Here is a 14,280-nt window from a genome sequence, read left to right on the forward strand (position 1 = left end):
ACGTCAGTAGCCCTAAGGCGCTACACCTGGCTGAGATCCACTGGCTTTTCTGGGGATGTCCAATTGACTCTTTTGTACATGCCCTTTGATGGCCGTCGCCTGATTGGCGACAAACCAAACAGTGCGCTCGAGCGCTTCAATGATTTTGGAACTACAGCCAGATCCTTGGACCTCGCTGCCACCTCTCGTCCTGTGCAGTCTGCCTTTCGCCCCTTTCGTGGCTACAGAAGGGGGTGCCCCACCACCTTCCACCCAGGGCCACCGGCCGGCGCAACCTACCCAGCCTCTGCGCGGCTGGGGAAGTGGAACTCAATGCCGTGGGTCTGGGGGAGAGCGAGCGGGCCAGTCCACCAGTGCCCCTTAAGCAGCAGCCTCTAAGCCTTCCTAGTTCGACCTTTCAGGGGCACCAGTTAGCAGTGGGCGGCAGGATCCGCCTTTACCACCCCACTGGCACAACATCATGTCGGACAGGTGGGTTTTACAGATAGTCCGAAGGGGCTACTCCCTCCCCTTCGAGACTACCCCTCCCTCCGTGCCACCAACACTCCATCGCATGTCGGAGTATCACTTGGCCCTTTTCTGTCAGGAAGTTACAGCTCTCTTGGCCAAGGGAGCTATCGAGCGAGTCCCTGTCCCAGAAGTAGGTTGTGGTTGCTACTCTCACTACTTCCTGGTGCCCAAGAAGGACAAAGACCTGTGTCCTATCTTGGATCTTGGGGACGTCAACTGCTTCCTCTGGAAGGAGAAGTTCAAAATGTTGACATTAGCTCGGGTCCTGTTTGCCCTCGACTATGTGGACTTGATGGTAGTGTTGGACTTGCAGGACGCTTACTTCCACAATCCAGTCCTGCCAGCTCACAGGCGTTCCCTGCGGTTCACGGTAGGCCACGAGCATTTTCAGTTTACCGTACTCCCCTTTGGCCTACCAGCGCCCCTCCGGTGTTCACGAAAGTGATGGCGGTGGTCGCAGCTCATCTGCGCGGATCAGGGCTTTCAGTCTTCCCCTATCTCGATGACTGGCTGTTGGAGACAGGCTCGCCCCAGGCTGTCATCTCCCATCTCCAGACTACGGCGAGCCTCCTGCACTCGATGGGGTTCACTATCAACTTTCCGACGTCTCACCTGATTCCTGCTCAGATGCTCCTTTACATCGGAGTAGTTCTGGATACAGTGCAGTTTCGGGTTTCTTCTCCCGCGCAGCGAGTCCGGGATATTCGGGCAATGATACCGATGTTTCAGCCTCTTTCCTGGGTTTCGGTGAGATTGACCTTGAGGCTGCTGGGCCTCATGGCCTCCTGCATCCTGTTGGTGGTGGATCACGCCAGGTTGCATATGCGGACTCTGCAGTGAGACCTGAAGTTCCAGTGGGTGCAACATCAAGGGAATCTTTCCAGTGTCGTCCAGATCTAAGAGGACATGGCACACTAATTTCAGTGGTGGCTAACGAACCAGGATTTGGTCAACGGCAGATCCCTCGCCCTTCCCCTACCAGACTTCACAGTGGCGACCGATTCCTCACTTCTGGAATGGGGCGTTCACATGGGAGAGGCGGAGATCAGAGGCCTCTGGTCTCTGGTGGAGTCCGGTCTCCACATCAACCTTCTGGAGCTCCGGGTGATTCCTCTTGCACTGAAAGCATTCCTTCCTTCTGTCAAAGAAAGAGTAGTGCAGGTGTTCACGTTCAACACCACTGCCATGTGGTACTGCAACAAACAGGGCGGGGTGGGGTCGTGGACCCTAGGTCAAGAGGTTATTCGCCTCTGGACATAGCTGGAACATCAGGGCCATGTCCCTGGTGGTTCAACACCTGGCAGGTTCCCTGAACGCCAGGGCGGACAAACTCAGCTGCCGGTGCATGATGGATCACGAATGGCATCTTCACTCAAAGGTGGTGCAAGGTCTCTTTCAGCAGTGGGGAGAGCCTTTGCTAGATCTATTCGCCACAAACTAGAATGCGCAATGTCAGCAGTTCTGCACGTTGGAATTTCCAGGGCGGCATTCGCTAGGCAACACTTTTCGTCGCGAGTGGAGTTGCGGTCTTCTATACGCCTTTCCGTCTATATCACTTCTGCCCAGAGTGCTGAAGAAGATCAAGCACGACCGAGCCCAAGTCATTCTTGTGGCTGCGGATTGGGCATGAAGAGTCTGGTATCCTGAGCTCTTGAACATGGCCATCGATCCTCTGATTAGACTGACTCTTCAGGAGCATCTTCTGTCACAGCAACAGGGAATGGTCCACACTCCACATCCTTACATGGAGAGTGAGCAGCGACAGTTGACAGCTTTTGACCTTCCTCCCGAAGTCTATAATGTCATCTTGGCAGACAGGTGTCCCTCCACTAAAACGGAATACGCCTGTGGATGGAACAAATTTGTGGCATGGTGCACAGCATAGGCTGTGGATTCCCTTTCTGCCCCTCTTTCAGAGGTTCTCCTGTTCATTCCTTCTTTGCCCCAGAAGGACTCTGATCTGGGCACCCTTAAAGACTAACTTTAGCCCTTTTCGGCCTTTCTTCGCCTTTCTGATCAGCCTTCTCTTTGCAAGTCCCCTATCGTAAATAGATTTCTTAAGGGCATTACTCACCTCTTTCCTCCTATTCCTTTCGTAATGCCCCAGTGGTACTTTAATCTGCTTTTAACTTACCTTATGTGTGCTCCTATTTAGACGCTACATAATTTTCCTCTCAGACTCTTGACCTTAAAAATGCTTTTCTGGCTGCCATCACCTCTGCTCGCAGGGTGAGTGAGCTTCAGGCTCTCTTCTGAACCTCCTTTCCTTGCTGTTCATCCGGACAAGGTTGTCCTTCGAACTAGACCTTCTTTTCTTTTCAAAGTGGTTACCTCTTTCCACAATGGACAGACCATCACTTTACCCACCTTCATCCTGCCCCCTCACCCTTCCAAGGAGGAGGGGAGACTCCACCGTCTGGATCCAAAGTGTGCATTATCATTTTATTTGGATCCCACAAAAGAAATCCGGTTGGACGATCAACTCTTTGTTGTCTATGTGGGTGCAAAGGAAGGTCGGGCTGTGCAAAAACGGACCATCTCTCGATGTGTTGTCCTTTGCATTAAGATCTGCTACTCCTTGGTGAAAAAGGATTCTCCGGTAGGACTGCACGCCCATTTCACCAGGGTGACGGCAGCCACTATGCTTTGGGAGGTGGAGTTCCCTCTGTGACATCTGCCAGGCAGCCACGTGGGCATCCCTGCACACGTTCACTAAGCATTACTTCCTGGATAGTCCAGTCCGGAGAGACTGCTTCTTTGGCCGTTCTGTTCTCCAGGATTTTTTGGTGTGAACTTTGTTCGCAGACCCACCTCCGGGGTTGGTATTGCTGGGATATCTATGCTAAGGTAGGGAATCTATGGCTAATAGTCTCTTTCAGATGAACAAGTTACTTACCTTCGTTAACGATCTATTTCTAAGAGACCTACATTAATTCTAGATTCCTTACCGCCCCACCCATCCTCCCTGTTCTGCGAACTGACTACTAGGGTAAGGGACTCCCTTTCAGGACCCTAGTTTTGTGCACTAGTGGTCAGTGTCTTGCAGGGCTCTGCGCTTCTGGTGTGCCATGTCATGTAAAGAACTGACGTCAGTGCGCAGGGGCGGCGTCTATGTAGATACCGCAACGTCATCCTGGCGATCACGACACCGAACGCGGAGTCGACCGATGCCACCTACCGACATGCAGGGGTGCTGCTAAGAAAAAATTCTCCGGATCCAGTCTGACGCCTGCGGGTAATTCTAAGGTAAGGAATCTATAACTAATATAGGTCTCTTACAGATATATCGTTACCGAAGGTAAGTAACTTGTTCTTTAGCGCTGTCAGCCAGAGTAGCTGACCAGTCTTGTGTTTAGGTTTAGAAAGACAAGATAGTTCTAGTGCTTTCTTGCTATGCTTGAGAAAGACGAGACATGACTTTGAATTCAACTCTTGGAAGCACAAATCTTGTGCAGCTGTCCCTTTTTCATACACACAGCAGCGAATACGAGAGGATAATAAAAAACAACGTCCAATGTGTAAGCTGCATAAAGATGTAATTTACTTTAACTGATCAGATTTACTTTAAAGGGGTTTTCTCACACGTGCAGAAAACACTAAATGCTGCAACGTAGAGAGCAGTTATGCAGAGACTCGACTAGTCAGTTTGGTTGAGGATGTGTTTATGCTTGTTCTATGATCCTTTCATGGTCAAAAAGTTCAGAACCCACCAAAACAGGAAATCTGGGGTTTTTTGGCTTCCAAATGTACGATGTAGGTAATTTATCTCGATCTTAAGCATTCAAATAAATCACTCTCCAAGTGGCACAGAAGCCTGATCATCCAGGATGCTAAATGATACTTCGTCACATCCTGATATCCATGAACCTGACAACCTAGCTTCCTGTCTACTACCATAAGGACTTTCAAAGTTGCTTTTAAGTGTATTGAGATGTTGTAATATTATTGATGCCTTTGGCAAAAGTTACTCTACAACCTTTTAAATGATGAATAATTGTACTTAAACATGTGCTCCATTCACAACTTGTTATAAAAGTTATAACAGCAGCCATTGGGGAGGCAGGCAATCGTGGAACAATGCTGTCTGCATCACAGTGAGTGATGTCTTCCTCAGGGTTGAACCTCAACCATGAGGTGGCGATTTGTAAAAGGTGCATGTCTAATCAGCACCTGCACGAGCATTTTTTGGTGCAGAGGGTAATTGTTATTCAAGTAATAAAGTCAGCGATTTCTAGCTAAATTGGACCACCTCTACAGAACAATAAAGAATATGAATGAGAACTGTAATTGTTGGTGTGTGTTTTATTGATGCAGAAGATTTTCTTATTGCATTGGCCTCCCACTTATGTGAATTGTGCTTGGACCGTCTTCGTGAAGGAATCGTTCATTTCCTGTCAATAGATCTATCCTAAGTGAAAAGGAGGTCACGGTCACTCATCATGCAGGTAGTAAAGAGTTCTTTCAGACTCCATAAGGGTAAACCTTCTTTGTACATCTCTCTATTCTTGGAGTGGCAGAGCTGAATGAGATCCAACTCCAGGTTCTTGACTGTAAATATAGGAGCCTAAATGGTGAACATGCCTTATATATATCTATCAATCAATCGGGGAACTGTAAGCGCGCTACTCACCCCTGAGGGGGTCTCAAGGCACTAAGGGGGGGGCGGGGGGGGGCGGTCCACAGATCTGTTTAGCCGAAGAGCCAGGTCTTTAGGGTCTTCCTGAGGGTGTTTCTCTCTATAAAGAATCAAAGCAACCATTATCTTGCTCTGAACCAAAGGGCTCCAGGAATCCCTTGTCACTTGGCATGCTGTAGTTATCCAGTTAGCTTTCCTTTGCACAGTACATAATCATATTGAGTGTAACAAATTGCTAGCCCGTGTTTTCTTAGGAATTGCACAAAATTACAACTGCTCATAAGAGTGAGCACATTGAAATGAGAAGTTTAGATGAAATGGATGTTTCAGATTATTTTAAAATTGAGGCACCCACCCATATCCCTTTATCTGAATCTGTCTTATCTTTATCTTATAAACGGGCCAGTTCACTGACCCTCAGTCTCTGGGCGGGCCATGTAGATGGCTTCTACTTGAACAGTACACAGCAGGCACAGTCCCTCTTCTTTGCTAGCCACCAGGTTCAGCAGGTGCAATCCAAGCCGGTGCAGCCTCTCTGCTGAATCCACGGTAGCCCTCCTTCCAGTCCAATCGAGATCTGAATTTGTGTTGCCAGGGGTGCCCAATTTATGTTCAGAAAATACCTTCAGGGCGGAATGCGGTTGTTAGTCAATGTGCTACCAGGTTCCTTCCCACCTGATGACCAATTCCTGCAAAGTGTGGCATCTGGGCATCCCAGGATGTACCATTCTGCCCACTTCCAATTTGGCAGAACCCCTCTCCTGGCGTGTGGAGCTCCCTAGCCCAATCCAGAGGTGTTGGCTACCAAGGGGGATACACTCCCCTGGAAAACTAGTCTGTCTGCCTGAACAATGGAGCATTCCCTCTCCCAAATCTTACCCATTTGCCCTTAAAATGCGGCTTCTTCTTTGATGCTGTCCTTTTTTCCAACTCCTGTGTGGCTTCTTCCAGGAGGTAGGTGACACCTCCTTCCAGAGCAGGCCCCTATTGTATCCTTTCCTGGGAGTTGTTTGCAAGTCTCCCTAGGAGGGAAAAAAACAGTCATGACGGCAGGGCCTCATATGCAAGCAGTATGGGCACAGGGGACTGAAGGCAACAAAGTGGCAACTTTGCTAACGTTACATACTACAACTTATTAAATTAATTTCAACCTGAAAATAATGTCGGGCTTAATGTAACTAGTTGTTTGATACCTTGCATGACTCACTTTGGTTACACTGTTCCAGTGATGGCATAGCTGAGGGGCCAGCCTGTACTCCAATGGGGCGATCAAGCTTTTGCACAGTAAAAACGACAGCTCTGCATTTTCACTGTCAACACATGCAAAGTTACATGTTCAGCTGTGAAATATGTTGCACCTTGCCTTAGGACTCAATAGGCCTGCCGTAGGGTGACTTACACATACACCAGGGGGATGTCTGGCCAATGGCAAAGTCGGACCAGCAGTTAAACTGCTGTTCCAGTCTGCAAATAGTAGGCTGGGAGTCTCGTTTTAATTGAGTCCTGCCCAGGGTGAAACAAACGGTGCTGCAATCCCTGGGGACACCGTCATACTTGCATACCCCTTGTGTAGGAAAGAGTCCCTTTTTGCATGGTTACCCCCCACTTTTTGCCTGACATCTGAATCAACTAGACTTGATGTGCCCTGGGTCCTTGCCAATCCGGTTCCTAGGGACTGTGTTCTTTCCCAAAGATGTACCTTTGTACCCCCAATTGGCACATCTCTAGCCACAGGTAAGTCCCTTATCAAATGTACCATGGGTACCAAGGGCACTGTGAACAGGGAAGGAGAACTCTAAGGGCTGCAGCACCCATTGTGCTACCCTTAGAGGCCCTCTACCTTAACACCCACACACTGCCATTGCAGGCTGCATGTTGTAGAGAAAAGTGAAGAGTCGATATGGCACACATCCCTGTGGCTAATGCCTGCAACCCACTGTCTGGGGCCTAGGTAAGTCACCCCTCTAGCAGAGTGCACTAGCCCCAGGTGAGGGTATAGTGGCACGAGCCCTGTACTCCTACAGTGTCTAAGTCCATTCTTGGACATAGTAAGTGTTGTAAAGCCATAAAGAGTATATGGTCTGGGAGTTGGTCATTACGAACTCCACAGCTCCATAATGGTTTTACTAAAAACTGGGAAGTTTAGTAGCAAACTTCTCAGCACATTAAACCCACACTAATGCCAGTGTAGGATTTAATGTACAATGCACCTAGAGGGCATCTTAAAGATGCCCCCTGAAAAACAACCAGCCCTGGTGTTCCTAAATGGCTGCCCCCCATTTGCGACCACCAGATGGGTTTCTGGACCCCTGGTTAGAGGGTCTTCATTCTCTGTGTCCAAAACAAAGCACATCCTGGGCAGAGGTGTCATACCTCCTCCCTCAGGATGGGTTGGGTCCACAAAGGGGAAGCTTCAAATGCCTGTCGCCTTTGTAAGCTGTCCTTGCCTTTTGCTTCCTCCAGCAACTGGCTTCCACCGGTTCTGCCACCATTTTGGGCAGGAAAATCAGCAGAAAAACCAAGCTAGTAGGAGAACTGTGTCCACCTTTGCCAAACCCACCCCTAAGGTGGGGAAGGCGAGGTGAAGCACACATCTCAGTCCCTTCCATCTTGAAGATGAGGAGCCCCAGCAAATTAAAAAGCGGCTCATGGAGGGTGGCATAATAGGGGGTGAACCACCCCAAGAAAGGGACCCATTGGTCCCAACCTGCACACTTGTTTAACGCCCCTACATTTAATATTTAGGGGCGATCCTGAAACTTGCCTCCTCAGATTCAAGGAAGAAAGGAGGACTGAAGAGCTGTGCTAACCCAGGAAGAAGACACCAACTGCTTTGGACCCAGCTCTATAGGCATGTCCCGACTCTGTCTGGACTACAGCGAAACCCCTGCATGTCCAGCAGCCCCCCAGAGGCCGGAGGCTGCCATGCATCCATCTTACAGACCCCGTCTCCCGTGAGCACTGGATTTGCTCAAAGGCTCACTCGCAGAATCCGGAATATACAGAGCCAGCTTCCTACATTGGTGACTCAGCGGTGGGATGTAAAGCCTTGCATTTATTGGACTAACTTAGTCAACCTCTGAGCACATGACAAGAATCCCAAAACTTGGGTATAGTATATACGGAGCTAGCTTCCTACACTGTGCACCCTGTGTAGCATTTTCTAGAGACTTAAAGGTAAGCCTGACCAGCCAATTGGGTAAAAACCAATTTGACATATCAGTTTAAGGGTAATGGCACAGACACTGAGGTCTGGTTAGCAGACCACCATGCACTCTTGCGTCAAGAAAAAAAAATCTGAAGCATCAGTCCAAAATCAAGGGGGTGAAGATGCAAAAAGAGAAAACAAAATGAACAGCTGCCAGAGCTCTCTGTAGGAATCTAGTTGTGAGGTGAGTGTAAGAGACATGCTTTCCATACGCAGCTTTCACCATAACCTATGAAGCCATGCTGCGTGTATCGGTAGACATGTAGTTCCCCAATGCATAAGTATCGCCTGTAGTGTTGCTCCAAGGGCTAGGTTAATGAGTCTGTCTCTAGGCGATTTTAATTCAAAGGTCAGGGGATTAGGGAGCCCCAAGAAAGCATATGCTGGAAAGTGTGACAACTGTCTCTTTCGACATTTATCAAAGTCATCCAAACTGCCTCCTAATAGCACTTGAGTTTGGGGTAGTCCCAAAGGAGGTAAAACGGGGTCCCAGGGGGTCCGCAACCTCTTCAGCAGTCCATACTATTCTTATGGTTGTCTCTGTGTAGTCGTATGGTGGTGACGTACCAGTAGGTGACAATTTTAACAGCAGTTTCAAATCTTGCGGTGTTACACGCAGTATGCCAGGCACTGTAAAAATTCTCTTTCAATTCCTTGGTCGTCAGGGCTCTCTATCTCCCATTCCCATTTTTCTGCCCTGAGGTTTTCTTCTTGATAGGAGTGAAGCAAGAGAGCGTAGAGTTCATTGATGATACATTGGTCATTGTCTTTAGGCAGCAGCCCCTCTTCAAAGGGGGTGAGTGGGCACTGCATGCTTGTGTATATATCCAGATGAATGACCCAGTGTCTAATTTGCATATAACATTCGCTCTGCTTCCGTGAGCCCATCATTTTTTGCGAGCTGTTAAAAGCGGAGGGGACCGCTGATGTCTTACATATGTCCCACCGAGCGACAGCCAGATGTTTACCAAACCAGGAAGGTGGTGGGGTGCAGTCCTGAAATAAAATGTTATCCAGTGTCAGTGGTGACTGGAATGAGAAATAACCTGTTTCAGGTAGCCTCCCGATCCCAAACCCCCAGTGTGGCTCTAGTCACAGAAGAGGAGTACAATCCACAAGCCCTCTGGCGCCTACGCAAAAAGCAGACCTTCCAAAGATGTTCTTCCACTATTGCTCTGTCCATGAAGCACCAATGTTTTTCAAAATCCTTGTGGGTCCATTTCACACAGAAGCACTGTTGAGCTGCTTGGTAATATCGCTGGAGATTGGGGACACCCAGACCCTCGTCCAGGGCAGGTCTGTTTGACAGGGAAGAGCAGCGTAATGGGCCACAGTCTCCGCGGCCCAGCACTGCTCTGCTTCAGTCAGTTATGGCGGGCTGCAAGCGTCTAACCGCAGCTGGCCCACCTGTCGCTCTTCAATGGGAGTAGTGGGGGCACAGGTCTCCGGGCCAACCCCTGGACTCCCCACCGCTGCACTGGTACCTCGCCCACACTTCTGGCCTCCCCAAAAGGCGTGCGTCTCCTGTGGTCCGCTCTGGAGTCCAAAGCCATCCACCCAGGGAGCTCAGCGTGCAGCTGCTGACATTTTAAGACAGCCAGGAGGCGGGTCCGGCGGGCGAGCAGTGTTGGTGCATCACCGCACGGGCTGTCCACCACTGCGCCTCCTAGTCTCTCCCAGCTCCTCTGCAGGCATAGAATCCTCACTCTGGGGTCAAAGGACCGCAGTAGACCATCTCGGAGGCGGTAGTCAGCGGTAGGTGCAGAACAGTACGTCCAAGCGATCTTCCATTTTGGTCACGCCCCATGTACATATTTTTATACTGAAACCACTGTCAGTAACGCAAGCTGAGCTCAGTGCAGCACTCACCCCTACTCTCTCATCTGATCAGGTTTCCTCTTCGGGAGGATCTTCTGTTGCAGCAGGGCAGGGTCTTTTACCAGGACCTGCACAATTTACACCCCTATGTGCGGAGATTGAGCAGTGGCAGTGGATCCACCTTCCAAAGTCGACGTGAACTTGATGGCTAGGCGCCTTTCCATGAAAACTGTGCATGCCAGGTGCTAGGATAAGTTTTTGACTTGATGTGGCACCCACCAGACAGATTCAATGCAAGCCAAACTGTTGGATACCTTGTTGTTTGTTTTATCTTTTGCCCAGTAAGCACTTGCATTGGGAACTGTTAAAGGTTGTTTGCCGGTTCTTTCTACTTATTTACATTTGCTGGACCAGCCTTACTTATACAAATCACCTGTTTTGATATGATTTTTGAAAGGTTTAATCCACATGTTTCCTCATAAACCCTTTGTGATGCCACTGTGGAGCCTTCATTTGAACCTTACATTTCCTTTGTATGCCCCCATTTGAGCCATTGTATAGCTGTCCTTTACCTCTCCCGACCCTGAAATTTGTTTTTCTCATTGTAATACTTTCAGCTTGTCGTGTGAGTGAGCTACAAGCTCTGTCTGTCCAGCCGCACTAAACCACCAAGGACTAAAGCAGCCATTTTACTAAAGGTTATAACTCCCCTTCACGTCACTCTATCATACCCTCCCCCCTCCCGCCCGCTCCCGGTCTTTGACAGGACATTTTGCTCCCAAGTCATTCTTCAGATCCACAACCAGGGGGAGGTACTGTTTTGGTAACTTTTTCAAAGGATTAGGAATCTGCAGTTAAAAGGATTCATCACAAGAGCAAGTTCCTTAACTTCAGTTACGATCTTTCTGGTATATGCTCTATCTAACCCCAGATTCCTCACTGCCATCCCACCAGCACGTTGTGTGAAATGGAAATTAGAGATCTGCCCTCTGGCACGTATAATTGTTTTTTTAACTCTGTGTCAGAGGGCGCAGACAGTATCCGGAAACAAAACTGACATTAGCATGCTTGGGTGGTGCTTATGTGCATCTCCAGCTGTCACATCGATGTTTATCCACATGACGCCACCTACCGGCGTGCAAGGGCTCCAAAATCTTCCGGATCCAGTCTGGTACTTGAAAATATTCTAAAGTTGGGGAATCTCCGTTTAGAGTATTCAGCAGAAAAAAAGTTACTTACGGTAAGTAACTTATTATTATATATATATCATATTGCACAGCGGTGTACTGTGCAGTTACAGCTAAGACCTAGCTACCATAGGAAATTGATTTTTTGTTTTTCTAATAATGGTTTGAGGAACCTTCACAAAACTTTCCAATCCATTCATCCTGACGACTGCAGCATTTTTCTTCATGTTGCTCTCAGCCATTCACAATGTTTGGTCCCGCTGGACTAAAATGACCAACGGGAAAAACAGCCCTCTCAGCCAATCAGATCACTGATACCTTTTTGGGTGACGTTCTAACTACCAGCCAAATTTGACGTCATTCGGGTCAGGCATTTTTTTCTGTATTGCATTGCAAAATTTCCTATGGCAATTAACATGGGGAAAACAAAGATTTGCGTCCCCCCTCTCACACAAATACTGAGCTACTGCTCACCTCAAAATGTTCCAGGAATCAGCTGAAGTGAAATGTTTTAGTAGTTTGAGTATTAGTCAAACAATGCCAAAGTTATTACAAAAACAAAGAACACTCTTCCATTGGAAACACAGACTTCGCTAAAGTCACTCAGTGGCAACCGCCAATGGTACAGTTGGTGCTTAATGTTCTGCAAGACTTCAGTCTAAGTAGTGATCAAACGTAATTTATAAAACACTATTGAAGTCTACATAGTTGTATTGTCAAAAGTGCTGCAGACCTTTACTTTATCTGGAATGTTGTAATTCTGAGAAGAATATGCCCTCTACAAACCTCTTACTGGTAAATAACCTATTTTTCCTACATACAACATCACTGTAGATCATGTTTTACTCTTTTCAATCCCACCTGAGCCATCTCGGCCACCTCAGCCATCTATCGCTGCCCCAGGCACACTAACACGATGATTTCGTTTAGCCAACAGACACACTTGCTGAAACCTCAAGATAATTATTTTCTATAAAATATTCCTTGAGTTACTTATGAGCACCTGCATTACAAGACTTCAGTCTTAACCTGATCACTGGACCTTTCCATTAGAATGCTACTTGTTCTGTTTGCCTTTCCCATGTTAGATATATCCTTTACCATTCTTCACCCATATGCAACTCATTTAATCTCTCATAAGAGCTGTAAGGAAAAATATACTTAAGTGTCAAAATCAATTTGCTTTTCAAAGTACTATATAAAAGACAACCAAGTGGTGCTTGCATCATTATAATAAGTTGGGAGTACACAGAACCATATTATGTGTGAGGTGGATGGGTAGCCATGGATTTGAAAGTATGGCATGTTATGATACCTGCAGTGGAACGTTATTAGATACTGCTCCAAGATGATTAGCTTAGGTTTGTGTGGATTAAAGTACCCTTTCTCTCCATGCCATTTCTCTTGTGCAGAGAATCTGCACGTACTCTAAACAGTTTTTAGTCAAGTTCCACGTATAATTGTTTTGCACTGAAGTACAAGTGGGGACTCTTTGCTGTTCTTTTTTCTTATTAATTATATCTTTATTCATTTCACCCAGGATTATGCTGATGATTTAGAATTGTTGATGTAGTGATATATATTCAGGTATCATTAAATTGGTGCCAACCAACACAAGTGTTGACATTTTTGTCTAACTATTTCAGTGACCAAACTTACTCAGGTGCCCAGGATATTAGGAATGGGGTTGACAAAGAGGTTGCTGAAGAAAGACTTGCAAAGGTATGTGTATGTTTTGTGATCATTTTGAAATTATTTTCGTTAATACTGTTTATATTTATTGTAAATATAAACATGTGAAGATGTTTGACTGTTGCTTATCCCGTTGTAAGTAATAAAAGCAATGGCATCCTATAGGAACAGTACGCCCCTTTTTCAATTTTGTTTGCTGGGATTAAGACTTTGTGTGTTACAACACTGCCTTTCTCTGTCACAGCATCTTTGCTATTCTCCTTAAAAACATGTTAAAATTGGTTACACCAAATTGTATATTTAGCTTTCCCAAAAAACCGTCTTAAGTTAGTGCAGGTAGTGTGCCAGTTGCTTGGAACTTAAGACGTGTATTCTGCAAGGTATTTTTACACCAGCTACTTGTAGTGATAAGGTGGAATATGCACTCCAATTGCGATGCAAATATGCTAAAATGAATCTGAATCCATTTCAGAGGGTTTCCCAACTTTGTGTATTACCAAGACACAAACAGTCTCCAGTCGTTTACGCAACATGAGTTCTGCTCTCACAATTAGTTTTATGGTTTAAATCTTTTTATTGTGTATGATGCAATCAGTAACACTACACCCACCTACAACCACTGGCCGGTGGGGAACGTCGTATTCAAAATCAGACTTTGAGAGAGAAAAGAGACCAAGCAGGAAGGAGTGAAAAAAGAGCAAAGATGAGGCTGAGAGAGACGGAGAAGATTGAGGACAAGTAACCCTCCATTGCGTGCGGTGTGACTCCGTAGGGATCTAGGGCTGAATGTCCTTCGGGGGAGGCGGCGGGCGCTTGTCAAGGGAGTCGTAGGGAATCGCAAGACTCGTAGATATCGAGGGCAGGTAAGCTCTATGAACTCTGAGGATGAGTATGCCGGAGTTGACCCCCAGGTCTTATCGAACTTGGGAAGTGTGTGGTTGACTCCAGCTGTGATCCATTCCATCCCCACAACCTCCCACAATTTGTGTAGCCAATCTAACTTAGTTGGGATGTCAGCTGTGCCCCACCTTGCCAGGAGAACCTGCTTGGCAGCCCCTAGTGCTAGTGTGATCGCCCTGCCCCTGCAAGACCGGAGAGGGTATGTGTGAGGATTGGGTAGTCCCAGCAGGATATAGCTAGGAAATCTGGGGAGTTCCTTCTGATAAATCTGGTTGATTATGGGCAGATTACTCTCTCAAAATGCCTGTATCTTAGGGCAATGTCACAGA

The 14,280-nt window shown here is 47.2% G+C and overlaps 1 protein-coding gene across 1 annotated transcript in view; it reads left to right on the forward strand.

Annotated features, from left to right (window-relative positions):
* Window positions 1-14,280, forward strand: part of LOC146789438 (kinesin-like protein KIF15-A) — a 645,535-nt gene that overhangs the window by 157,097 nt on the left and 474,158 nt on the right. Inside the window, exon 10 of the mRNA XM_085631097.1 lies at window positions 13,006-13,081. Coding sequence (XP_085487223.1) covers window positions 13,006-13,081 — 76 coding nt within the window. The remainder of the gene's footprint in view (window positions 1-13,005; window positions 13,082-14,280) is intronic.

Source organism: Triturus cristatus, chromosome 10 (genome assembly GCF_964204655.1).
Source record: "Triturus cristatus chromosome 10, aTriCri1.1, whole genome shotgun sequence".
In the NCBI taxonomy this organism is placed as follows: domain Eukaryota; kingdom Metazoa; phylum Chordata; class Amphibia; order Caudata; family Salamandridae; genus Triturus; species Triturus cristatus.